The sequence below is a fragment of the Erinaceus europaeus genome, chromosome 18 (assembly GCF_950295315.1).
Source record: "Erinaceus europaeus chromosome 18, mEriEur2.1, whole genome shotgun sequence".
NCBI classification, from domain to species: domain Eukaryota; kingdom Metazoa; phylum Chordata; class Mammalia; order Eulipotyphla; family Erinaceidae; genus Erinaceus; species Erinaceus europaeus.
This window is the reverse complement of record NC_080179.1, coordinates 11,700,809-11,728,340: the sequence shown is the minus strand read 5'-3', so window position 1 is coordinate 11,728,340 and position 27,532 is coordinate 11,700,809. Positions and strand designations below refer to the sequence as shown.

At 39.3% G+C, this 27,532-nt stretch overlaps 1 protein-coding gene across 2 annotated transcripts in view; it reads right to left on the bottom strand.

Annotated features, from left to right (window-relative positions):
* CWC22 (CWC22 spliceosome associated protein homolog) overlaps positions 1-23,644 on the bottom strand; it is a 47,073-nt gene extending 23,429 nt beyond the window's left edge. Inside the window, exons 1-11 of one of the 2 annotated variants that reach the window (XM_007522154.3) lie at positions 23,419-23,644; positions 16,047-16,137; positions 13,345-13,412; positions 10,748-10,858; positions 10,341-10,559; positions 8,633-8,761; positions 6,878-7,046; positions 6,131-6,184; positions 4,593-4,728; positions 2,198-2,404; positions 2,044-2,106 (exon numbers count right to left, since the gene is read on the bottom strand). In XM_007522154.3, coding sequence (XP_007522216.1) covers positions 2,044-2,106; positions 2,198-2,404; positions 4,593-4,728; positions 6,131-6,184; positions 6,878-7,046; positions 8,633-8,761; positions 10,341-10,559; positions 10,748-10,858; positions 13,345-13,412; positions 16,047-16,073 — 1,183 coding nt within the window. In that variant the 5' untranslated portion in view covers positions 16,074-16,137; positions 23,419-23,644. The remainder of the gene's footprint in view (positions 1-2,043; positions 2,107-2,197; positions 2,405-4,592; positions 4,729-6,130; positions 6,185-6,877; positions 7,047-8,632; positions 8,762-10,340; positions 10,560-10,747; positions 10,859-13,344; positions 13,413-16,046; positions 16,138-23,418) is intronic. The other variant, XM_060177627.1, reaches the window with a different exon arrangement.
* Between the last annotated feature and the right edge of the window lie 3,888 nt (positions 23,645-27,532).

The window sequence follows — 27,532 nt, the reverse complement described above, 5'->3', positions numbered from 1 at the left end:
AACAGGGGCAACAAAAGGGAATAAATAAATAAAAATAAATATAAAAAAGAAAGAAAGAAAGAAAGAGAAAGAAAGAAAGAAAGAAAGAAAGAAAGAAAGAAAGAAAGAAAGAAAGGAAGGAATATGTCGTTCAGTGGCTAGGGAGACAGATCCACTTGTCAAAACTACAAGTTGAACGCTTATACCCCAAAAGTCTGAGGCTTAATTCCCAGGACTACCTCTACCTTCCTCTCTCATAATATATAAATATGTAAGAGACAAAACAAAACATGTCACTAATAAATTATTTTGTTTCAAACACATTTTCATATAAATGTAACTTTCATTAATATACTAGAATATTTTTTTACATTTATTTCTTTACATTGATAGGACAGAGAGAAATTAAGAGGGGAAAGGGGCAGATAGATATAGAGAGTTATCTGCAGCACTGCTGTATCACTTAGGAAGCATGCCCCAGTAACAATGATATAATGATTTTATATTCTTTTAAAATTTCTAATAAAGTGAATGCCAATGGATATGATTCATATACTCAAATTTTTAAGAGTTTAGAGACCAATCTGTTTAAAAAGTGGTGTAAAATAATGTATTGTTTTCTTCAATGGCCAACTTCTGAGACTATAAAGAAATAGATGAAGAATTTCCAAGTTTAAATAACAGTATCAACATGGATACAATAATAATTACATAGAACTAGTGTCTTTCAGGGAAATCATTGAAGAGAAATAAATTCATAGAATAAAACAGGTCTAAGAAGTTCTCCATTTTTGGAAATAAAGAGAATATGACTCATATTGAAACATCCACACAAATCAGCACCTACGGAAAACAACTTTTTATTTTATTTATTTTCACACAATCAGATAAAACTCTTACATGAAGCAGGGAAGTCATTCCAGGTCACTTAGTTAGAAGTGGAAAAGATGGCAGAGGGTAGATAGCATAATGTTGAGCAAAGAGACTCTCATGCCTGAGGCTCCAAAGTCCCAGGTTCAATCCCCCACACCACCATAAGCCAGAGCTGAATAGTGCTCTGGTTTAAAAAAAAAAAAAAAAAGTAGAAAAAATAAAATGCAAACCAAAGTCTGGCCATAAGTGCTTACATTATGGTAATGATGTACAAAAGAAAATCATCAGTTTTAAAAATTTCAGTAGAATATTCAGATCCATGACTGTTATTAGACACTAACTTTTCCTTGAGAATTAATAAAGCACAGCAGATAAATAATTACTAATCAGGGTGGCAATTTAAACATTTTTATTTGCTCCCCCCCTTTGTTACCCTTATTTTTTTTAATGTTGTTGTAATTATTGTTATTGATGTCGTCACTGGATAGGACAGAGAGAAATGGAGAGAGGAGGGGAAGACAGAGAGGGGGAGAGAAAGATAGACACCTGCAGACCTGCTTCACCGCCTGTGAAGCGACTCCCCTGCAGGTGGGGAGCTGGGAGCTCGAACCAGGATTCATACTCTGGTCCTTGTGCTTGGCGCCATGTGCACTTAACCCACTGTGCTACCGCCTGAGCCCCAATCAGGGTGGCAATTTACAGTCATTATTATTATTATTATTTTGGGTAGCCTTAGGGTCTCATGTATGAATTATTTCACCACTCAGGGCCACTTTTTCATTCAGAGAAAGGCAGAGAGGGAGAAACATGATAGCTCTCTCTAGTGCCAAAGCAGCATTCCTGTGGAGTCAGGGCTGATGTGGTGCTCTTGGCACAATCTCTTCAGCCTTAAATTACATTCATAGGTTTACTGAAATGAATTAAATATCCATATATTACTGGTAGTGATACATGGTATTTCTTAAAGAGTCATGATGCTTAAAGGCTACATAGTTTAAACAGAAGGACAGAAGGACAGAAGAGAGGGATAAGGAAGTAATCCTGTGGCCAAGCACTAGAGACACATAATGCAAGAAAACAAGAGATTTCATTAGGTGGGTGATTGCAATACTTCTCTAGCAGTTTTATGTAACTATATAAATTGGTCTAATAAGTAATCCAAAATAAATTATTTTATAAAGTTCTACATACCTTTTTTAATCTCTTTGTATTTCTCTTCATTCTCCATAAAATTAGGATCCATCTTGAAGACATCTTAAAGATAAAATTAATAAAAGTTAAATATTTATTTTCTCAGTTTACATTTATTGTTGTTCCACTTCCCAACCCCCATTGCTTGACTTACTAAGAACATCTTCTGGATTATATTCGTCCTCTAGAGGAAGCATGTGGGTGAACTGGTCATCTTCTTCTACTAAGTCAAGTCCTCCTAAGATAACAGGGTGATCTTTAAATCCATCCTTCCGTACAGCAAACATCACTTCAATCATATATTGAACTCTTTTGTCAATTTCAGATTCATGGAGAATGTTTCGAAGGCGTTCAAAAATGGCTAAAGTTAAGCAGAAAACACAGAGTTAAGGAAGAAATACTATAATGCAAGTTCAATGTCAAATCAGTTAACAATATAAGCTAGAAGACTCCAAAAAATTAGCAAACCTAAAAATCATCAGTAAATGCAGTAAAGTAGAATACAAAACCAATACGTAGAAATCTGTGGCATTTATATCTGCAAATGATCAGTAAAAGGGAAGGAAAATGCAGGAAGCAATCTCATGTGCAACTGAACCCAAAGAGAATACCTGGGAGCAACGCTAACAGAGCAGGGGACGGCTGAGGTCCTGTACAATGAAAACTGTTATTAAATGAAGCAGAAGCTGATGCAAAGAAATCGAGCATTCCTTGTTCACGGATAGCTGGACTATTATTAAACATCAGAATAGCCATCCTACCAAAAGTGATCTACAGACATAACAAAAATCCCTATCAAAGCTCCAATTACCTTTTGGAAGAAAATCGAACAACTTAATTAAACATTTATGTAGATACACAAAAGTGGAGGTATCATGCGCCCTGATTTAAGTTTATAATACAAAGCAATAATAATTAAAACAGTGTGGTACTGGAACAAACATCAGCAATCAGACCAGTGGAATGGGCAGAGTTCAGTAATAAGTCCATATATATGTGGCCCTAGTATATGACAAAGGGGCCCAATCTATTCAATGGGAGGAAGAACGGTGCTGAAATAAACATTTTGCCAGAAGTGATGCTGGCAAAAGTTGACAGTCTTATGGGGGAAAAATAACAACAGCAACAAAAAGAACTAGACCACTACTTAACATCACATATCAAAATTAACTCAAAATGCATTAAAAATCTGGACATTACAAATTTAAAATTACATAAAATCACTGATGAAAAACACTTTTGGACCTAAATATCAAAGGTGTATGTGAAGATTCACCCCTATGGACAAATAAAAGTAAAACAAGATTAAATAAATGGGACCACATTCAATTGCAAAGATTCTTTTTTTTTTTTTTTATTTAAGAAAGGATTAATTGACAAAACCATAGGGTAGAAGGGGTACAACTCCACACAATTCCCACCACCCAATCTCCATATCCCACCCCCTCCCCTGATAGCTTTCCCATTCTCCATCCCTCTGGGAGCATGGACCCAGGGTCATTGAGGGTTGCAGAAGGTAGAAGGTCTGGCTTCTGTCATTGCTTCCCCGCTGAACATGGGCGTTGACTAGTCGGTCCATATGTATTTAAAGAAAACTTTGCCAAGAGAAGGTGTCAACCCAGCAACTGGAAGAAGACATCTGCACACCACATATGTGCTAACAAATTAACATCAGACATCCAAAAGGAACTCATACAACTCAACAACAACCCAATAAAAAAGCGGGTAAAAGATCTACACAGACAGTTTTCTAAAGCAGATATGCATATGGCATGCAGGTATGTGCAAAATGCTCCACTTCACTCATCATTAAAGAAATGCAAATTAAAACTACAATGAGACACTGCTTCACACTTGTGAGAATGGTTCACATCAACAAATGAAGAGATGGTAAGTGTTAGAGAGGACAGAGAGAAAAGGGAACAGTGTTACAACTGTTGATGGAAATGAAAACTGGTGCAGCCCCTGCAGAAAGCAGTAGAGACCACAAAAAGCCCTATGTTCATGGCTGCATTTCTCATAAGAGCCAAGGAGTGGAAGCAGCTTAAATGCCTACCAACAGTATTGCTTTTTTTTCTCTCCGAGTTTTAATTAAGTGATTGTTATTATTATTTTACAAATTTGATAGGGCAGAGAGAAATTTAGAGGGAAGGGGACGGTGGATAGGGAGAGAGAGACACCTGCAACACTAGTTAACCACTTCTGAAGCTTTCCCGCTACAGGTAGGACCTGGGGCTTGAGTATGATGACACTTGCACTCTATCAAGTGTGCCACTGCCTGGCCTCTATGCCCACCAAGAGATGACTGGGCAAAGAAACTGTGGGGCATACATTCAGTGGAATGCTATTTTGTAAATACACACACACACACATACATGATACAGTATTCTTCAGGACAAAATGGGTGAAACTGGAGGTGATTATGCTTAGTGAAGTAAAGAAGTAAAAGATAGCTAATGGATGGTTTTGCTCATATGTACAATACAGAGAACTGGAAAAAAATGAACTTGCAAAAAAAAAAAAAAATCCAATCAATGATATATACGTACCATTGATTCCTCTTGGTGACACCTGTGTTAGTTTGAGGCCACATTCCTTGAGAAAACCGATTGCCACTTCTACACTGTCATCTGTTGGTCTTTCCAGGAGCAAAGTGAGCATCTCTAAACATAAAACTTCATGTGCCTTAACAGAATGAAGACATATAGAAAATAGACGTTTACATATACTATGCTAATATTGATAGTAATTTGTAATAGCAAATGCTGTATAGACGGTAGCTATGGGAAATATTGTTGTACATGAAACACAACAAAATTACATATTGCTTCTATTCTGGAGTGTGGCAAGTAGAGGAATTTTTAACAAATAGTCTCATATCAGTAACAAGAAATGTTCCCCTATGTCACAGTTGAGAAGATGAGAAATATTTTTTATTTTTTAAAATCAGGTTTTATTTTTGAGATAGCCTTGGAGGGGCCATGCAGTGGCGCACTTGGTAAAGTGCACACACTACAGTGTGCAAGAATCTGAGTTCAAGTTCCTCGGTCCCACCAGCGGGGGAAAAGCTCCATGAGTGGTGAAGCAGGGCTGCAAGTATCTCTCTGTGTATCTCCCTCTATCTCCACCTCCCCTCTCAATTTCTGTCTCTATCCATTAATATATTAAAAAGAGAGAGAGAGAGAGCGAGCGTGCCCTGGATTATAAGGTCATTTCAGAGAGGCTGGAAGGTAGCATAATGGTTATGCAGAACTTTCATGTTTGAAGCTCTGAGGCCCTAGATTTAATCCCCAGTACCACCATAAGTCAGAGTGAAACAGTGCTCTGTATCTCTCTTAAGTTGAAAAATAATAGGACTAATTTGTTTATAATCTAAAAGATTTCTGATTATGAGCAATGGAAAGAACTTCAAAAAAGAAAATACTCTTTAAAAAAGTAAGATTATCAGCGTTTCCTTTTTATAAATCAAAATTTAAAAAAAAATAAGATTGTGGGAGTCGGGCGGTGGCGCAGGTTAGGCACACGTGGTGTGAAGAGCAAGGACCCAGGAAGGATCCCTGTTTGAGCCCCCGGCTTCCCACCTACAGTGGAGTCGCTTCACAAGTGGTCTGCAGGTGTCTGTCTTTCTCTCCCCCTCTGTCTTTCCCTCCTCTCTCCATTTCTCTCTGTCCTATTCAACAACGATGACATCAAGAACAACAATAAAAACAATAAGGGCAACAAAAGGAAAATAAATAAATATAAAAAAAACTTTAAAATACAAAAAAAGTAAGATTGTGACTTCAAAGTTCTTAGAATGAACATAAATAAATATATAACATGGATTCTTGTGCACACTAGAAAAAGGTGGGAAAGTCATGCGGGAAATGAAAACTTTATAAAAACAATGAAGCTACATTCTTTGAAGACATCACTTGTAGTATTTAAGCTTAGATCAATATGATAAAACAATTGTTTAGACAACATCATGCAAGATACTTTTCCCAAGGATTATTAACCAACACATAGAGATATGTTGCTAAGGTAAGTGGTTTCAAGCCTCCGGTTTAATGATAATTCATCAAGTTTTGAAGATAGTGTTACTTACCACATTTTGGTTGATAAGATGTGCCACAAATTTTGAAGCAGTCAGACAAAGTTGCTGAAAAATGAAGTAAAGACAAAGTAAACAAAGTTTATTATCTATAAAATATACAGCATGCTTACAAACTCCATCTAAAATATGTTAACTCACAGGGATAATTTTTACATAATAAGAATGTTATAAAGTAAAAAAACACAACACAACAAAAAAAAAAACGGGGAGTCTGGCGGTAGCACAGTGGGTTAAGTGCACATGGCACAAAGTGCAAGGACCGGTGTAGGGATCCCGGTTCAAACAACCCGGCTCTCCACCTGCAGGGGAGTCGCTTCACAGGCGGTGAAGCAGGTTTGCAGTTGTCTATCTTTCTCTCGTCCTCTGTCTTCCCCATCTCTCTCCATTTCTCTCTGTCCTATTCCACAACGACAACAACAGCAGTAACTACAACAATAAAACAACAAGGGCAACAAAAGAGAATTAATAAATATTTTTTCAAAAAGTAAAAAAGAATGTGAAAGTGTGTTATTTGTATCTGAAAAGTTTATTCTACAGCGACAAACTATTTTCTTTAGTGGAACATCATTCTTGACTAGACGATACTTAAACAAATGAAAAAGTTCTCAAGAAATACAAATGTTTTTGAAAAAGAATTCTTTTGTAGAAATCATTATTTTTCGCTGCTGTATTGTTGATTCTGGCTTATGAGTTTGCCCCCTTTTGACAGTCTACTTTTACGTCCCTCCCAATACACACCTTATCATTTCTCCGATAACCTTTTCGAAAATTGAGAATTAACCTCTTGAGAATTAGTTCTCCAGTTTGTGGAAATTTTGAGTTGATAATTGCAACCAATGCTGCATAAACATGAGTGAAAATTGGAGAGGCACTTTGCGCTTGCAAAACAGATCTGGACAGTAGACCTCTGTTTGAAAAAGAGAAAAACGAGTTAAGAATAAACATCCATTTAGGAGAAAAGTTATTACAAGTTTTCTAATATCAACCTTCCAGAAAGAATGACAACAGCTTACTTACTCAGGTCGACATTTACACTATATTTCCTAAGGAAAAAAATTGTCATACTAATAAAAACTGGTTTTGAAAAGACTCCAATTTATGCTTTTGTAAAATAGATTTTACTAGAACTTCTTGTTAAAATGTCATTCTAAACAAACTGCCATATTTCCTGTTGCTTAGTTATATCTAATCATGAATGAGTATTTTAAATTTCTTAGAATGTATTAAGAATTTACAAAAACATGAGAAAAAGATTGGTTCAAAAGCAATTAATGAAAAAATTCAACGATGGGCCACCATTTATATAAAATTAGCTCTGTGAATATAGACAGATTTGGGTGGTTTCCACTTTTAAACCTCATTTTATTATATTTTTTATTTCTTTCTTAGGGGACTAATGGTATACAGTCGGCAGTTAAACACAATAGTTTGTACATGCATAACATTTCCACATAACAATTCAGCCCCCACTAGGTCCTCCTCAGCCATCATGTTTCAGGACCTGAACCCTCCCCCACAACGTAGAGTGTTTTAGTTTGGTGCAACACACCAACTCCAATCCAAATTCGGTTAAGCCTAATTTGAGAATGGGAAAATGAATATGCATGTATATATGACCGTTATTATATGGACACTTAATTTCACATTCTGTACAGAGCAGGTAATGTTTCAGTTGTAAACACTGTCCAGAATAATGCCAAATTAGCACAGAAAAATAGAGTTTAACTCATTTTGAAACGGTCATGTTATAAAGGCACTTGCTAAGGGGAGGGATGCAAAGTGGCCTAACTAAAGTTATTTTTAGCAATGTATGGATAATTATTGTATTGCCAGAAGTCATGAAAAAAACAATGTCACTAGTTGAGTCACCAGAGTAGAGAACAAGGAAAGAGAATCCCACCTGCACACTTTAAATTCGTGGGGCCACCTAGTGCACAGGCAGAGTGCACGCATTATAGCAGAAAAGAACAAAGTACAAAACCTTGCTTCCACTTGCAGGGAGGAAGCTACAGTCTGTCAAGCAGTGATGCAGGTGTCTCTCTTCCCTTCTCTATCTCCCCCTTTCCTTTCATCTTTGTAAAAAATAAATAAATAAATAAAGGAAGGGCGTGGTTGGGAAAAAGCTGCTTTTCTAAAATTTACTGATCTTTCTCATTTCTTTTACTTTGCTTTCACAGACAGTAAAAAAATTTAAGGCTATACCAGGCACTATATATATATATATATATAAAATATTCATTATTTCACATGAATTTAACTTGCTGGAATTATTCAATAAACAAATGTCAGCAAAAATCATTATGTGTTATCAAAACGTCACACGGCCTATAGTAGTGCAGTACAGGTATTTGTTAGTAGATTACATTTTTAAACATTCTCAACTGCACTTGAAGGGCACAAGAAATCAATGATTACTACTCATGTAAATAGTGGGTTCCTTTGAAAAAGTGCTATGAAATACTACAAATACCACAGGCCATAGTTGGTACTTACCTTCCTCTCACTATATTTTCTTGAAGTAGTTCTTGAATAATTATGCCTATATTAGAAATGTTGACTTTATTGATAAGACCATTGATTGACTTCTTTAGGGCTTCCCAGCTCATCCTCTGGTATGCTAAGCTAGAAATATTTGAATTTAACAAGATTAAAACTTAGTCTACAATACAAGAGAACATAATAATAATAAAAAAATTACATGCTCCTTTGTTTTAACATTATTTCACAAAATGAACCCAAAGTATAGGAAAAGACTACGTGAATACATAAATATTAAATCATATTTGTTTTATGTACCTTCTAGCAAAGGATTATATGTTTGAATTAGCTTATATTACGTCCATCTATACTGCCATTACAGAAGGTAGATTTAACTCATGTTTATTTTATGAATTAATTTACTTAAACCTGTCCTGAAATTTAAATTTTTATTTAAAATTACAACATAAAGTGTCTAAATATAAACCATAAATTAAAAATATATATTATGTTCCTTTTCAAAAGCAGATAGAGAAAACATAAGTAGTAATACTTAAGGGAAAAGGAAAAGCCATGATTATTCAAAGTACTTTGATGAACAGATAGGCAGTACTTCATTAGATAAATGAGTTGAATGCTATAAAGTAATATTTTTCTTTTTTTCCCTTTTAACTTAGATCTTAGTTATTTGACTTTTTTGTGCTTCTATAATAATGTTTAAGATATTCCAAAGCTCCAAAATCCTACTGTGAAATAAGATTTCAGCACTGGGAAGTTTGAATTTTTTCCCCCAAGTCCTCTCTGGAGAACTTAGGACTTCTGGAAATAACATAATAACTAAATGAGTGTGCTCTACCGGAACTATCTATCTCCTGGATCCCATTCCGTTTTGAAAATGGCCGTACTCACTCTCTAACAGTGGTGTTTAGTAACTGTAATACAGATAGAATCATGAATAAAGATTAAAATATTTACTATCGGGAGATGGGTGGTAGCGCAGCGGGTTAAGTGCAGATGGTGCAAAGCATAAGGACTGGCGTAAGGATCCCGGTTCGAGCCCCCGGCTCCCCACCTGCAGGGGAGTCGCTTCACAGGCAGTGAAGCAGGTCTGCAGGTGTCTATATTTCTCTCCCTTTGTGTCTTCCCCTCCTCTCTCTATTTCTCTCTGCCCTGTTCAACAACAATGACATCAACAATAATAACTACAATTAAAAAAAAAAAGGGCAACAAAAAGGGAAAATAAATAAATATTTTTTAAAAATTACTATCTGCTCTTTTAAAGAAAAAAATATACTGACTCCTGGTTTTGTACACTTAGAAAGACTCAATACTTCAGGTTTAAAGTATCAGTAGTCTCCTTGATCATCCATGGAAAATGGGCTCTGCTAATAAGAGGAATGTGTGCAACTATGAGAAAATAGTTTGAGAAAATGTAAACACAAACAAAAAAAAAGATTTCTCCTCAAGTAGTTTAAATCAGCTATGCAAATACTAATAAAAATAATAAAAAAGAGATCATGAGAATAAAGAGGCTAGGAACTAATGAGGACCAACAGCACCCACAGATGTGATGCAATTTGTAAGGCGAGAAATCTAACTTGAGGTCTCTATCACTGTGGGCTAATGTGAATTCTCTTCAGCCAAGATTAATTAGACGTTAGGGCTTTTGTTTGTTTGTTATGGATGAAGATGTTCTCCTGTGTAATTAATAATAGCAACATACCTGTTTTTATCTGTGATCTGCTCCTGCATCATCCTGAGCTTTGCAGGAGGAATGTAAGCTCCACCAGTACGAGTAAGAAGAGGATCCAGTTCATCTTTCTTCTTTTTTGTACTAGGTTCATCCTGGGCATGTTCTGGACTTCTTCTGACAGGAGATGGGGTTCTTCGGGACCTTTTTCGATTCACATCTCTTTCTCTGTGTTTCTCTCGGTCCCTACTTCTGCAATATTAAATTTGCAATGGGAAAAAAAAAAGAGAGACATCATAGCATTGAATTCCTGTATTTACCCCATATCAGAACTCCTTATTAGAAAGCCTATCACCTAAGAACAGTCATGTAGTAGTTGTTATTATAAAGCCTAAAGAAAATCTACTCCAATTTCCTACATGGAAGTTTCCAATACTAACCGTGACTCCATGCTGCTATCGTAAGAACACCCTCTTCGTGAACGTTCATAGTCTGATCTACTGTAATCATAGTAATCTCTATCCCGAGGGGATCTTTCTTGTTCTGCAGACCTAGCACAGGATGTAAGAAACACAGTAAGTCATACATTGAAAACTGTTATACTTAGGAATGTCACATACTAGTTAAGTTAAAACAATTCATTTTCTTTTTGTGGATGATCATTTATGGAAAAAATAAGTTTTAACTTGTACGAAAAACATTCCTTGAACTCATTTAACCATAGGCAGGCTATCCTGAAAATGAATCTTTTACTTAATCAGCTCATTTTATCAAAGCACTTAACAAATAAATTATATTCAATAACTGTTATTTTTCAACTGAATTAGTGGAGAGCAGTGTGGATGGACTGAAATTCTAGTAAACAAGATGGACAGAGTAAGTTTGACTTCAATTTTTATTTTGTCACTATCAGGGCTTCACTATTCCTAGTGGACTTTTCAGGCAGAGTGAAAAGGACTGACAGACAGAGGGGAAAGGAACTACAGCATCTAAGTTTAGTCCTATGAAGTGAGGGCTGGACTCAAATCTCAAGTCATTTATATGACAAACAGGTACCTTATGCAAGTGAGCTATTTTGTTGGTTCAAGTCAACAAAATCAGAGAATGTTAAGAAGCTGATACATACAGAGTAAATATACAGCTATGTAATCCACACTTTGTGTATACATATAAAGTTAATATGTACACAAATATGTACATATGTATGTCTCTGTGTAGACAGATCCTTTTTTGAGAGAGAAGGCGACTGTTAAAATGTAGTAGTTGCAAAACACTGTGATTAACTTGATGTCCACAAAACAAAGGATTTTGGAGGCAGAAGAATGAAATAAGAAAGTGTGTAGGGAGTAAAAAAATTATACAATTGGAAACTGAGAAGATGCTTTTCCCTTCATGAGTTTAATGGACACAGCTAATTAAGTGGGATAACTAAAGTCCTCAAGTGATTATCAGTGGTAATCTTTCTAGATTCTTAATCTTAATTCAGTTATGATGCAATATAACTACATAAAATATTCTGAAAATTATAAAGAACTATGTAATTGTAATAGCAAGCACAGCACTTCAGAATAGTGTGATTTAGACTCAGTTTCCAGTTTACAAGCATTTATGCTATCATATCAACAGTCCTGCTTACCTAAAAAGTTACATAAAATTGGGGGTTCAGGTGGTAGCGCATCTGGTTAAGCGCACATGACGCCAAACCCAAAGACCAACGTAAGAATCCCAGTTCCAGCCCCCAGCTCCCCACCTGCAGGAGGGTCACTTCACAAGCAGTGAAGCAGGTCTGCAGGTATCTATCTTTCTCTTCCCCAGTCTTCCCCTCATCTCTCCATTTCTCTTGGATCTGTCCAACAATGACAACATCAATAACAATAATAATAATCACAACAACAATAAAACAAGGGCATCAAAAGAGAAAAAAAAGAATTAAAAGATTGCTAAACTTGGATCCACGGGCATAGCAGATTTCAGGATCAGGGGTAAAAGGAAAAAAAAAAAACAACTAGTATAGTCACAGGCCCCTTGGAATTTAACTAAAATATGCCTATTAGTTATCTACAAAAGGGAGGACCCCCCCAACTTTTCATCTGCACTATTCCAGCCCTTAGGTCTATGATTGGTCAACAATTTGTTTGGGCTTTGTATGTTAACTCTCTTGTCAACCACCAGATTCCAGATGCTGGCATGATGTTGACCAGACTTCCCTGGACAGACAACCCCACCAATGTGTCCTGGAGCTCTGCTTCCCCAGAGCCCTGCCCCACTAGGGAAAGAGAGAGACAGACTGAGAGTGTGGATTGACCTGCTAACGCCCATCTTCGGCAGAGAAGCAATTAGAGAAGCCAGACCTTCAACTTTCTGAATCCCGCAATGACCTTGGGTCCATACTCCCAGAGGGTTAAAGAATAGGAAAGCAATCAGGGGAGGAGATGGGATATGGAGATCTGGTGGTGGGAATTGTGTGAAGTTGTACCCCTCTTATCCTATGGTTGTCAATGTTTCCTTTTTATAAATAAAAAATTAAAAAAAGAGATTTAAAAAATGTTACATAAAATCTCAAATTAGTTATGAGAAACTCCCAGAAAAGTCATTCAAAGATGGTTTCTCCTCCAGCCTTCTCAAGTAACAATGCCCAGAAAACCACCAAAAATTGTTCAGCCCGAAATTAGGAACTTGAAAACAAATTTTTTTTTTGTAATTTTATTTATCTTCCTTTTTGTTGCCCTTGTTGTCTTTTTATTGTTGTTGTAGTTGATGTCATCGTCGTTGGATAGGACAGAAAGAAATGGAGACAGGAGGGGAAGACAGAGAGGAGGAGAGAAAGACAGACACCTGCAGATCTGCTTCACCGCCTGTGAAGCGACTCCCCTGCAGGTGGGGAGCCGGGGGCTCGAACCGGGATCCTCATGCCGGTCCTTGCGCTTAGTGCCACCTACGCTTAACCCACTGCGCTACCGCCCGGCTCCCAACAAAATTATTGTTTAAACTTAACCTGAAATATTAAATTGCATTTGGAACACATAAAACTGTTTACCTGTCTTCAGGAGAGGAGACCTTCTGATGTGAATTATAGTTTTCCTTTCTGTCATGACCAGAAGAATGCTTTTAAAGGGAAGAAAGCATTAAAAAAAAACTATGTTTAAAAAGCATAAACAGTAATATATACCCTGGAAAATTACTAGTGATTTAGAAATAATTTCTATTTTATGCAGACATCACACGTATGATTTCACCTAGATCAATTTTTTCATCTTCTCACTTCAGACTGAGAAAGACAGATAGTTGTACATTTCACCCAATGTGCAGGGACTCAGGTCTGCACCTAAGGTGCCACATGGGAGAACTGTGCACAGCACCAAGGGGAAGCTCCAGAACAGCAGAGAAGTGTTTCTCCTTCTCCCTGTCTCTTTCCATGAATTTGAAAGAAAATGTTAAGTCCTCTGGGAGCACTGGAATCAGGAAGGAACAAGGCACTGGAGGCAAAATATGTATTTTACAGTACTTTAATCTTGAAATCTAAGAAAATGAAAGAGTACTTAGTTCTACATACTTACATACCTGCCTCCTTCTTGAGTAAAAGGTACATTCAAAAACAGAAAATTAGGGAGCTGGGCGGTAGCACAGCGGGTTAAGCGCATGTGGCACGAAGCGCAAGGACCTGCCTAAGGATCCCGGTTCGAGCCCTGACTCCCCACCTGCAGGGGAGTCACGTCACAGGCAGTGAAGCAGGTCTGCAGGTGTCTATCTTTCTCTCCCCTTCTCTGTCTTCCCCTCCTCTCTCCACTTCTCTCAGTCCTATCCAACAACGACATCAATAACAACAACAGTAATAACTACAATAAAACAACAAGGGCAACAAAAGGGAATATTAAAAAAACAACAACAACAAATTATCCTACACAAGAAATTACAAGCTTCAGTTTTTATTTTATGACTACACTGTAGACAGTCTGAATCAGCATTATCACAACTGCCAACAACAGTTTCATTAGCTATTGAATTCTGTGACAGTACACACTAGTAAACTAATGTAGTATCTCAGTGAATAAGCACGACTATAATTTATGTTGCTAGTTTGGCTATTACTTTAAACTCAGTGTAGCCACTTTAAAATCCAACTTCTTTAATCATTAAGAAATATATATACCAGTTCTAAAGATTTCTATAACAAAACCCAGCAGATTAAATGTTTCTGAGAAAGAGGGAGAGAATAATTAAACTATACTGTCTATGTTTTCTTTTATAAGGCATGACAATTATTTTGATTACATTAGTGAAAAGACCTCAATTCAGTGCTAATGGTTTTTTAACACATCTCCGCAACATCTGCTGTGAGCAAGAGGGAGAAGCCAAAAATATTGAAGTGGTGAATCAGAACTTCGTAAAAACGGTCCTGTTCACAGCTGACTAGCACACACAGCAGGACTAGTGGGGTCTGGAGCGGAGAAACAATCACGTGAGCGCAGAGTGCAGAGAGAAGGCAGTGGACACAGAGGCACTGGGACTTAGGTAGATGGATAGGCTTTCATTCAATGACAGTCCATGTTAAGACGTGATCCAAATAATAATAAACTTATTTATTTCCCTCATAATAGAGTTTAGGTTAGAAGTCAGAGCAGTTGAACATGGTGCATAGGAAAAACTCAAGTTCTCTAAGTAAAACAAACATGATACATGACGGTCACCTGCAATCTTTCATGTGACAGGGAGTAGGGAGCCTCTGGGCCTGAGGTTTGAAGCATCCAAGCCTTCAAGGCTGGAAACAAGTAACAGCAAAGGAAAAAAGAAAGGAGAGGCTGCAAGAGGTTGAGAGTCTGCTTTTAGCTAGTTTGGGGATTATAGTGAAGCTCAATGGAAAAGCAAAGGCTCCTCAGCTGAAATCTCCTGAACCTAACAGACGAGACCTCAAAACACCAAGGGAAGGGGCAGGTGATAGCTCATTCAGCGGAGTGTGGGCCTCAGCACGTTGTTCCCTGGCTGTTAAGGTACCCCCACGTGGTACCAACGCTCCAACGTGGACTGTAGGCATGGCCCGACACACAAGGCCATTCGTTAGCCGTTCCTTTGGTCCCTCTACTAGCTCTCTCGCTTATTAACATTTGCTTTTACTCCTCTCTGCGGAGCCTCAGGCAGGAGAGTCTCTTTGCAAACCATTATTGCTATCTCCCCAGCCACTTTTACTACTCTCTTTAAAAAAAGAGATTTAGGGGGTACAAAACTGGTGGAGGAAAAGTGCCCAGGTTATAATCAAATAAAAATATAACTTTCGCTTTATAAATTTTAAGACAAGAGGTGATGTGCAAGGTACTACATCCATGGACTACACCTAATGACTTAAGAAGTAATGCAATTGAAAAGGAAGGGGAACGGCTGGCCTACAGCTAAATACACTAGCAGACATGGGGGTGGGGGGGTCTTAAGACCTGGTAATGTTATTCCCATCTGACAAAGTAACTAAACTTGAAATTACATAAATCAGATGTGTAATTGGTTTCACTCTACTATCTGGTTCTAATTATCTAGATGCCTTTTTTTTTTAAGAGAGACGGAAAGAAAGGGAAAGAGAACGGCATCTGCAGCCTACTCTGCTGCTGGTTCCTTATGGGTGGGCACCAGGGGCTCAAACCTGGGGCTTTGCACTTGGTAACGTGTACACTAGATGCATTTTTATTTAAAGGCTCACAAAAATAAAAAATGCAAGCTTATGTTCTTTATTGCAAAATTTTAGAGACTTACTTTTATCTGCCCCACACTACTTTTCATTTTTGGTTGTTAGCTGATCTGGTAAATAACAAGTACAAAACAGTATGAATTCCTTGAAGGTTAACTTTTTCTGTGAGCAAACGTCACCTATAAAATAAAAATAAAGTAAAAGCTTTGTTAACACCGACAAACTAGACATTTATTACCCCATTTTCCTTAATAGACAAGTATAATCAAATACTGAAAATTCAAAACAATCCTTAAACAATTCCATGCAATCACACACAAAAATCACATATCAGTTGGTGTATTGCACCAAAGTAAAAGACTCTGGGGTGGGGGGTAGGGGAGAGAAGGATTCAGGTCCTGAAACATGATGGCAGAGGAGGACCTAGTGGGGGTTGGATTATTATGTGGAAAGCTGGGAAATGTTATGCATGTACAAACTACTGTTTTCTACTATTGACTGCAAACCACTAATCCCCCCAACAAAGAAATTAAAAAGAGTGCATAATAATAAGACAAAGGTGTTAGTCTAATAACTAAGGGGAATGAAAGCTCATATAATAACTGATGTTAGCAACCTTTATTCAAAATAGTGAGGGGAACCTTTGAACACATCAGAAAACAGCCATGTGAAATTATAAAAGTGATCAGAAGAAACAATAATATAAAAGGAAATAAACAGTATTCAATAGCCAATGCTTTCTACATGAGCTAAGAATAAAAACTCTGAATAAATACTCCATATGGACATATACAGTGCTGAAGTACAATAATTATGTCTGGATGTTATTTATCAAAGGCATAAAATTTCAGAGATGGGGGTCGGGCGGTGGCACAGTGGGTTAAGCACACGTGGTGCAAAGCGCAGGGACCTGCGTAAGGATCCCGGTTCGAGCCCCTGGCTCCCCACCTGCAGGGGAATCGCTTCACGGGTAGTGAAGCAGGTCTGCAAGTGTCTATCTTTCTCTCCCCTCTTTCTCTGTCTTCCTCTCCTCTCTCCGTTTCTCTCTGTCCTATCCAACAACAAAGCAACGTCAACAATGGCAATAATAACCGCAATGAGGCTGCAACAACTAGGGCAACAAAAAGGGGGAAAAATGGCCTCCAGGAGCGGTAGATTCATGGTGCAGGCACCGAGCCCAGCAATAACCCTGGAGGGGAAAAAAAAAAATTTCAGAGATATGCACATTTGTAGTATTTGGTTCAAAAATAAGCTAGTCATCAAAGTTAAATGTTAAAATGTCTCAAAATCCATCTGTTAAGTAAATTTCAGTAAGTACTACAAACTGGTGAAACATAGAAATGCATGAATCACAAAAATAAAATAGTAAAAGAAAGGTAGAAAATACAGAGAAAAAAAAGCTGTGCTCAGTGCCAAAATAACTGGATAAAAGGTGGAAAGTACTGCGCGCCAGAAAGCCTGTTAGGAGTTGTGTGGTCGAAAATCTTCCTTCAGATCAAGGGAGGGTGGGCACGGGTGCACCTGGGTTCAAGCTCCTACTCCCCAGCTGCAGGGAGACTCGTTAACTCTTCTATCTCTCTTCTCCCCATCTCAATTTCTCTCTATCCTATCAAATAAAAGAAGGAAAAAAAAAAAAAAGGCTGCTGGGAGCAGTGGATTCTTCATACAGCCGCTGAGCCCCAGCAATAACTCCAGTGACAATAAAAATAGATAAAGTTAAAGGTCATATATGTCAGATTGTTCACTTCAATGTTCTAAGCTATAATGCAAATTACTGGCGGAAACAAACAGTAAACTTAGTCTAAAGAATGCAATTATGCAGCTATCAAGAACAATGAACCCACCTTCTCTGACCCATCTTGGACAGAGCTAGAAGGAATTATGTTAAGTGAGCTAAGTCAGAAAGATAAAGATGAGTTTGGGATGATCCCACTCATCAACAGAAGTTGACTAAGAAGATCTGAAAGGGAAACTAAAAGCAGAACCTGACCAAACTGTAAGTAGGGCACCAAAGTAAAAGCCCTGTGGTGAGGGGTAGACATGCAGCTTCCTGGGACAGTGGGGGGTGGGAGTGGGTGGGAGGGATGGGTCACAGACTGTTGGCGGTGGGAATGGTGTTTATGTACACTCCTAGTAAAATGTAGACATATAAATCACTAGTTAACTAATATGAGAGGGAGAAAATCAATTGTATGTCTCAGTTTTTCAAAACACAAACTGAATCTTTTTAATATATAGGCTGTGTATTTGATATGCGGACTCTCTCAAAAGCCTAGACCAAGTAGATTAGAAGCATCCAATAGCACAGCTATATACAAGATACTGGATACTGTACAGCAAACCATAACAAAAGGACTTTTCAAAGTTAACCCAATTACCAAATAATGTGATGGTAACATTAACTATCCATTGTCTTTTTGAACCCTAAGACAGCAGGAACCTCACATCTCCACTATAGAGCCTCTACCTACCCCAGTCCTGGAACCCTTGGATAGGGCCCACTTTCCCGTATGCCTCTCCCAATCCATATCAAATAATATTGCATCCGCTGATCACAACCTAACCAACGCAACGATGGCCACCTCAACATGCTTCACTTCAGACTGTGTCCAGAGACTTCAGGTGTGGAATGACAACCCTTCAGCTTCATTACTCGGGTGAGACCTTTCCTTTCATAGTATACTCTAATTTCATCTCAGGTAGTTCACTTTCTAACAAAGTCCCAAAACCTTGATATACACCAGTTTCTGTGAGAGAGAGCATATGTTCACACATATCCATAAACTACCGCAAAATATATAACTGAAAGCATAAGTACACTAGAGTTTGCAGTGAGTACCTCCCTAACACTTCCTCTCCACTATTCCAAGCTTTGGTTCCATAATTGCTCAACAATTTGTTTGGCTTCGTATGTTAACTCTCTTTTCAGTCACCACGTTACAGATGCCATCAGGATGCTGGCCAGGCTTCCCTGGATTGAAGACCCCACCAATGTGTCCTGGAGCTCAGCTTCCCCTGAGACACACCTTACTAGGGAAAGAGAGAGGCAGACTGGGAGTATGGATCGACCAGTCAACGCCCATGTTCAGCGGGGAAGCAATTACAGAAGCCAGACCTTCTACCTTCTGCAACCCACAAGGACCCTGGGTCCATGCTCCCAGAGGGATGGAGAATGGGAAAGCTATCAGGGGATGGGGTGGGATATGGAGATTGGGTGGTGGGAATTGTGTGGAGTTGTACCCCTCCTACCCTATGGTTTTGTTAATTAATCCTTTCTTAAATAAAAATAAAAATAAAAAGAATGCAATAAGTATTCCTTTCACTAGATGACAGACACAAACAGTCCTGGTGGTGTAAAAAAGCACAGCTACTATCATATGATATAAATGGGGTTGTACATAAATCATTCAGTCAAAAGGGGTTTCACTATAGTATCTAGCTATACAGTATATAGTAAAAGCAATACATAAGATATCTTTACAAACAACCTGCTAAATATAATTTGGATCTAAAGGACGTCACCACAGAGGGAGGAGACAGAGAAGTGGAGGCCTACATGATGGATATAAAGTCTCCCCAGATCTGACCACCATGAGCCAACATGCATAGAACAGAAAACTGCTGGCAATTAAAGAACTTAACTGAGGTGTGAACACTGAGACATGGTCACTAATGAGTTAGCTGGTCCTTGTGTGAGGAGCTGTGTACCTGAACATGTCTAGAGCAGAGCCTACTCTACACACCAAGAATGTACAAGCTGCCATGTCACATTAAGAGCTTAGTCGTAAATGATCTGGCAGATAATATGTAAATTCCAGGGGCAGCAATACTTCATCACTTATTGGTGAAGTTTATTCAATTTCAATGCTTTCTAAATCCGAGAATTTATGAGCAAGGCAGTTACAAAATGCTTTTATTATCTTAAAAATTAATATACAACATGAAAATTGAGGGAGAGAACCTCTATCAACAAAATGTCCGGTCTTCTTAGGTAAAATAAAATTCTGATTAGAATAAATGCTTCACTACTACTTACACACTTTTATTTTTTAATACTTTATTAAATCTGGGTCCTTGTGCACTGTAACATGTCCATTATACTAGAGGAGAAATCACAACAGACACTGCAGAAATTCAACATATCATGCAAGGCTTCTATGAACAACTATATGCCACCAAGCTAGAGAACCTGGAAGAAATGAATGATTTCCTAGATACCTACCAACTTCCAAAACTAAGTCAAGAGGAAGTGGATAACATGAACAGGCCCATCACAGCTAATGAAATTGAAACAGTTATCAAAAATCTTCCCCAAAATAAAAGTCCTGGACCAGATGGTTTTACAAATGAATTCTACAAAACTTTCAAAGAAGAACTAATACCTCTACTTTAAAAAGTCTTCCAGAAGATTGAAGACACTGGAATACTCCCTGCCAGCTTCTATGAAGCCAACATCACCCTGATACCAAAAGCAGACAGGGACACAACCAAAAAAGAAAACTACAGACCAATATCTCTGATGAACATAGATGCGAAAATATTGAACAAAATTCTAGCCAACCAGATACAGCAGTATATTAAAAAGATTGTTCATCATGACCAAGTGGGGTTTATCCTAGGCATGCAAGGTTGGTTTAATATACGTAAATCAATCAATGTGATCCACCGCATCAACAAAAGCAAGACCAAACCCACACGGTCATATCAATAGATGCAGAGAAAGCCTTTGACAAAATACCACATCCCTTCCTTTATGATCAAAACACTACAAAAAATGGGAATAGATGGAAAATTCCTGAAGATAGTGGAGTCTATATATAGCAAACCTACAACCAACATCATACTCAATGGTGAAAAACTGGAAGCATTTCCCCTCAGATCAGGTACTAGACAAGGTTGCCCACTATCACCATTACTATTCAACATAGTGTTGGAAGCTCTTGCCATAGCGATCAGGCAGGACCAAGGAATTAAAGGGATACAAACTGGAAGAGAAGAAGTCAAACTCTCCCTATTTGCAGATGACATGATAATATACATAGGAAAACCTAAGGAATCCAGCAAGAAGCTTTTGGAAATCATCAGGCAATACAGTAAGGTGTCAGGCTACAAAATTAACATTCAAAAGTCAGTGGCATTCCTCTATGCAAACACTAAGAAGACATTGAAATCCAGAAAACAATTCCTTTTACTATAGCAACAAAAACAATAAAATATCTAGGAGTAAACCTAACCAAAAAAGTGAAAGACTTGTATACTGAAAATTATGAGTCACTACTCAAAGAAATTGAAAAAGACACAAAGAAGTGGAAAGATATTCCATGTTCATGGGTTGGCAGAATTAACATCATCAAAATGAATATACTACCCAGAGCCATCTACAAATTTAGTGCTATCCCCATCAAGATTCCAAGCACATTTTTTAGGAGAATAGAAAAAATGCTACAAATGTTTATCTGGAACCAGAAAAGACCTAGAATTGCCAAAACAATCTTGAGAAAAAAGAACAGAACCGGAGGCATCATACTCCCAGATCTCAAACTGTATTATAGGGCCATTGTCATCAAAACTGCTTGGTACTGGAACATGAACAGACACACTGACCAGTGGAATAGAATTGAGAGCCCAGAAATGAGGCCCCACACGTATGGACATCTAATCTTTGACAAAGGTGCCCAGACTATTAAATGGGGAAAACAGAGTTTCTTCAACAAGTGGTGTTGGAAAAAATGGGTTGAAACATGCAGAAGAATGAAACTGAATCACTGCATTTCACCAAATACAAAAGTAAATTCCAAGTGGATCAAGGACTTGGATGTTAGACCACAAACTATCAGATACTTAGAGGAAAATATTGGCAGAACTTTTTTCCACATACATTTCAAAGACATCTTCAATGAAGCAAATCCAATTACAAAGAAGACTAAGGCAAGTATAAACCTATGGGACTACATCAAATTAAAAAGCTTCTTCACAGCTAAAGAAACTACTACCCAAACCAAGAGACCCCTCACAGAATAGGAGAAGATCTTTACATGCCATACATCAGACAAGAGGCTAATAACCAGAATATATAAAGAACTTGCAAATTTCAAAAGCAAGATAATAGTCCCATCCAAAAATGAGAGGAGGACATGGACAGAATATTCTCCACAGAAGAGATCCAAAAGGCCGAGAAACACATGAAAAAATGCTCCAAGTCTCTGATTGTCAGAGAAATGCAAATCAAGACAACAATGAGATATCACTTCACTCCTGTGAGAATGTTCTTGGCAGCACAATTTGTAATAGCCAAAACCTGGAAGCAAACCAGGTGTCCAACAACAGATGAGTGGCTGAGCAAGTTGTGGTATATATACACAATGGAATACTACTCAGCTGTAAAAAATGGTGACTTCACGGTTTTCAGCCGATCTTGGATGGACCTTGAAAAAATCATGTTGAGTGAAATAAGTCAGAAACAGAAGGATGAATATGGGATGATCTCACTCTCAGGCAGAAGTTGAAAAACAAGATCAGAAAAGAAAACACAAGTCGAACCTGAAATGGAATTGGCGTATAGCACCAAAGTGAAAGACACTGGGGTGGGTGGGTGGGGAGAACACAGATGCATGAAGGATGACAGAGGACCCTGGGGGTGTATTATATTATATGGAAAACTGGGAAATGTTATGCATATACAAACTATTGTATTTACTGTTGAATGTAAAACATTAATTCCCCAATAAAGAAATTTAAAAAAAAAGAAGAAATTGAGTTAAAACCACAAACGAAGAACTAGAGTCTGCTATGAAAGGCTCAGGATTTATGAGGCAAGTGAATGAACTAGAAACCACTAATGAAAGTTTACAAATGCTATGGTAACGCTATTAAGTCGGATGCCTACGTGAGAGTGCAACTGTCACTACTTTTCAAAAGATCTATTCTTCCTTTCATGTCTGAGGTCCCAAACTGAATTTCTAGTCAGAACTGAAGTGTTCTGGTTAAAAAAAAAAAAAAAAAAAGGAGGAGGAGAAGAAAAGAAAGACCCGAACCAACTAAAACTTCATCAGTTGCACTCCCAAGACTTGGAGAGCTCGGGTCACTAAGAGGCCACCAAAGACGAGAAGGGACCCAAAGGATCAATGCACAAGAAAGGAGAGATCGGCAACCGCTAGATGCTAACGGCAAAGACCCTGCGGGGACAGAATCCGAGCGACTCCACTGGGAAGCGCGGTCAGGCACACGGAGGGAGGCCATGCTCCAGCGCCCCTTGCCCATCGTCCCGGCTCGTCGGCCTGTGCGCCTCCTCCCAACCTCGCGGGGTGGAGAGCCACGCGCTGCCCGACGCCCCCGGGGCCACACTAGCGAACTCGCACCCACTCCCCAGCATTTCCACATCTCTCTAGTCCCGCAACCCGTCACCCCACCACCCCCGTCTGGCTCGCTGCCTGCGACGAGTGGACTGAGTTTAGTACTTACCGGGAGCTCCACCGTGCCGCCATGACACCGGATGTACGTCACTTCCCCTTCCCGGGCACCTGGCAGCAAGTGTAAGACTGAAGGTGAAATGCATGACAACTTTACACTAACTTGGTCTCTGACACATTAGCCTGTTCATTTACTTTAAAAGCCAGGTCTTCATACCAGATTTAGAGTAGTCGGCACGGTCACACTTTCCTCTTCCGAAGGCGGGGACAACAAGGAAATTGACAAACTACAAAACCCAGCATCCAACGGGGAGAAAGCGGAAGTGACGCACAGCCGTCGGTCCTATGCGGATGCCGCAAGGTATCACGGAACTTGTAGTTCTGAAGTCGCGCCCGCGAGTAGGTGCAGGAGCTCCGCCCAAACGCAGTAGTAAATGGGCTTCGCTAAAACTTGCTCTAATCTGCAACTATCTCTTGCGCAGTTGTTAAAAAAAAAAAAAGTTGAACTCAGGAATCACGTTCCCGCGAAAACTTTTAGAAACGCAGACACCTTTTCCAGATTTTTCACGCACGAGAGAGCGGACCTATATGAGCAAAAAACGTTCTCAAATGCAAAGTGTCCACTGAGCGCCAAGATTTCCACTCCTGTGAGTAGGTGAGTGTTGTACCAGAAACTCAGCGATGGAGAAGCTAATTCTGTGAAGTGAATGTTATATTTTAAGTTAAGGTGCCAGCTGGCAAGATATTTTGAGGGAAAGGAGATGGACCGACTTGGAAATAGTTTGAACAGACATGGAAAGGCAATCAACGTGTTTTTTTTTTTTTTTTTTTAGCTTTATTTTATCAGTAGTCACAAAACCTAAAATTGCACTCTCCTTGTTACTCTTTGGGGGAATTACCATTTCTTAAAATGGCATCAGCGTGTTCTCCAGCTTTGTGTGCAAACGGGACTTGATTTCTCCGGAGCATTTATCCATTCCAATGTCAGGGTGCTCTGCTGCCAGTCTCTTTAAACAGAGAAGTGCCAAGGGCCAGGGGTAAAGGCGCTGGAGCTGTGTGTAAGTCATGACCTGTTGATACTCTCATGGTACACTCAGCTGACATTCTGTGCACAGATTCCTGATCTTGTTAAAGAGGAGGAGGAGGAATAATAATAATAATAATAATAATAATAATAATACCCAGGCCTGCAAAATAGCTCACTTGGCTAGTGTACAAGCTTGTTATACCCCCTTGCCCCTAACTTTGAGCCACTGCACTGGGGGAAGCCTCCCATTCTGTAGTCTACCCTCAACCCTCTTTTTTCTTTCTGAAAAAAAAGTCAACCAGGAGCAGTGATGCCCCAGGAATGACAAATAATAATAATAATAACAACAACTCCCTTACCCATCTCCTCTTCTCCAGTCTCAAATTCTCTTTGCCCTATGAAATAAAAAAGGAAAAGAAAGTGAAAGGAAATAATGGCTCCTGGGAGCAATGTATTCATTGTGCAGGCACTGAGTTCCAGCAATAATAGCCTGGTGGCAATGAAAAGAAAAGGGAAGCATAGTACTAAGCACAATTACTCAGGTTAGAGTCCCACTCCCCACCTGCAGGGATTCTGCTTCTCAAGTGGTGATACAGGTCTGCAGGTGTCCATTTTTCTCTCCTGTCTTTCTGTTCTCTCTCAATTTCTCTCTGTCCTATCTGATACTAATCAAAAAGTGGAAGGAAAGTAAAAATGGTCTTGAGAGGGGGATTCGTTGTGCCAGCACCAAACCTCAGCAATAATCCTGGTGGCAAGAAAGAAAGAAAAAAAGAAAAAGGAAGAAAGAAAAGATAAGGCTTTTTTTTTTTTTTTTTTAACCAGAGCACTGTTCAGCTCTGGCTTATGGTGGTGTGGGGGATTAAACCTGGGACTTTGGAGCCTCAGGCATGAGAGTCTGTTTGCATAACCATTATGCTGTCTACCCTCCACAAGATAAGGCTTTTTAGGTTTCTTCTAGCGTTTGTCCTTCTTCCGTAGCCAGTCAACAGCGTCAGGTTGAGCCTGATGTAAAGTTTCGAGACCTCCTTTGAATCTGGAGAGGTGGCAGTCGTTGACTATGTGGCTCATAGTCTGTCTGTAGCCGCAGGGGCAGTTCGGGTCATCTCTGGCTCCCCAGCGATGGAACATAGCGGCGCACCGGCCATGGCCAGTTCGATAGCGATTGAGGAGGGCCCAATCATAACGTGCCAGGTCAAAGCCGGGTTGACGCTCGCAGGGGTCTGTGATGAGGTGTTTGTTCTTGACCTCAGCTGACTGCCAACTCTGTTTCCAAGAGACTGGAACAGAGAAGTTCAGTGTAGGCGTAGGGGACCAGATTGGGTGACGAGACGTCAAGCGTTGGACAGGGTGGGCGAAGATATCCGCGTATATTGGCAGGTCAGGTCGAGCGTAGACGTGGGAAATGAACTTAGATGATGCCGCATCCCGACGAATATCTGGCGGGGTGATGTTGCTGAGAACTGGCAGCCATGGAACCGGGGTGGAACGGATGGTTCCAGAAATGATCCTCATGGAGCAATATAATTTGGAATCGACCAAGTGGACATGGGGGCTACGGAACCATACTGGGGCACAGTATTCTGCAGTGGAATAGCATAATGCCAGAGAGGATGATCGTAGTGTGGAAGCGCTCGCGCCCCATGAGGAGCTGGCCAGTCTTGCAATGATGTGACTCCTCGCGCCCACCTTTGCTGCAGTTTTTATGAGATGTTCGTGAAATGACAGGGTGCGATCGAGAGTAACGCCAAGATAGACTGGCTGGGCTTCATGCCGGATTCTCGTATCGCCAAGCTGCACATTAAGCTCACGCGAGGCCGAGGCATGGTGTAGATGGAAAACAGATGATACCGTTTTTGCAGTGCTAGGGATTAGTCGCCATTTTTTACAGTAATCAGATATCAGAGACATGTCTTTCGTGAGTGTTTCCTCGAGGATGTCCAACTTGGATGCCTGAGTTGCACAGCAGATGTCATCGGCGTAGATGAACTTCCTTGAAGAAGTTTCTGGGAGGTCATTGATGTAAATATTAAATAGCGTAGGATCCAGAACAGAGCCCTGGGGGAGGCCACTTGAGACAAGTCTCCATCTGATAGACTTGTCACCCAGATGAACCCGGAATCTTCTGTTTTGGAGAAGAAACGATATAGTGTTGGCCACCCATGGAGGCAGGCATCTTGAGATCTTGACTAGGAGACCACGGTGCCAGACCGTGTCATAGGCTGCTGTGAGATCAACAAAGACAGCACCCGTCTTTAAATTCTTCTGGAATCCATTTTCAATGTAAGTTGAGAGGGCAAGGGCTTGTTCGCAGGTAGATCTTCCTGGGCGGAAACAAGGCTTTTAAAGTGATTTATGGGAATACCTTTCAGTTATACCAATACGGGACACAAACACTGAAGCTGCTGAACAAATGACACATGATAAAAAGATCTTTACATTTCTTTCTTTCTCTCTTTCTCCTTTCTCTCTTTCTCCCTTTCTTTCTTTCTTTTTCTCTTTCTTTCTTTCCTTACCAGAGGACTGCTCAGCTCTGGTTTATAATGGTGCTGGCATTAAACCTGGGACTTTGGAGCCTCAGGAATGAGAAGTCTCTTTGCATAACTATTATGCTATCTATCTCTGCCTGGATCCTCACACTTTTTTGCAAACACTTATATGTATCCCTATACAAAAATCCCAACCCATTATGACCTCCTTGTCTATAATCTTCTAAACCTCTTTTTTCCTCCAGACTTCTGACCAGACAGCCAGGCTATTTGTTATTGCCTACAAGTAGATTATATTCTAATTTAAGGCCAATTTTCCTTTCACACAGAAGATACCAAGTACACTATTTGAAACTTTTTCCATTTGGATGACTGTCTCTCTCTGTTTTCAGGACTGTTTCATAGTGGGGCTAGCTGTAGCTGCTGCCAAATTTCGAATTTCACTCAGAGACTTAGCAAACCCAGCTATAACTTAGCTACTTTCCCCTTCTTTCCACCTACACAAGATCCCACTTCTACTCATATGGCCATCAGTTTGCGCTGAGAAAAGAATTAGGTTGTCAGAGAAGTCATGATGCATAAGTGTAGAGAAACAGAAAAGTATGTTTGGGGGGTAGCGCGGGGGGGGG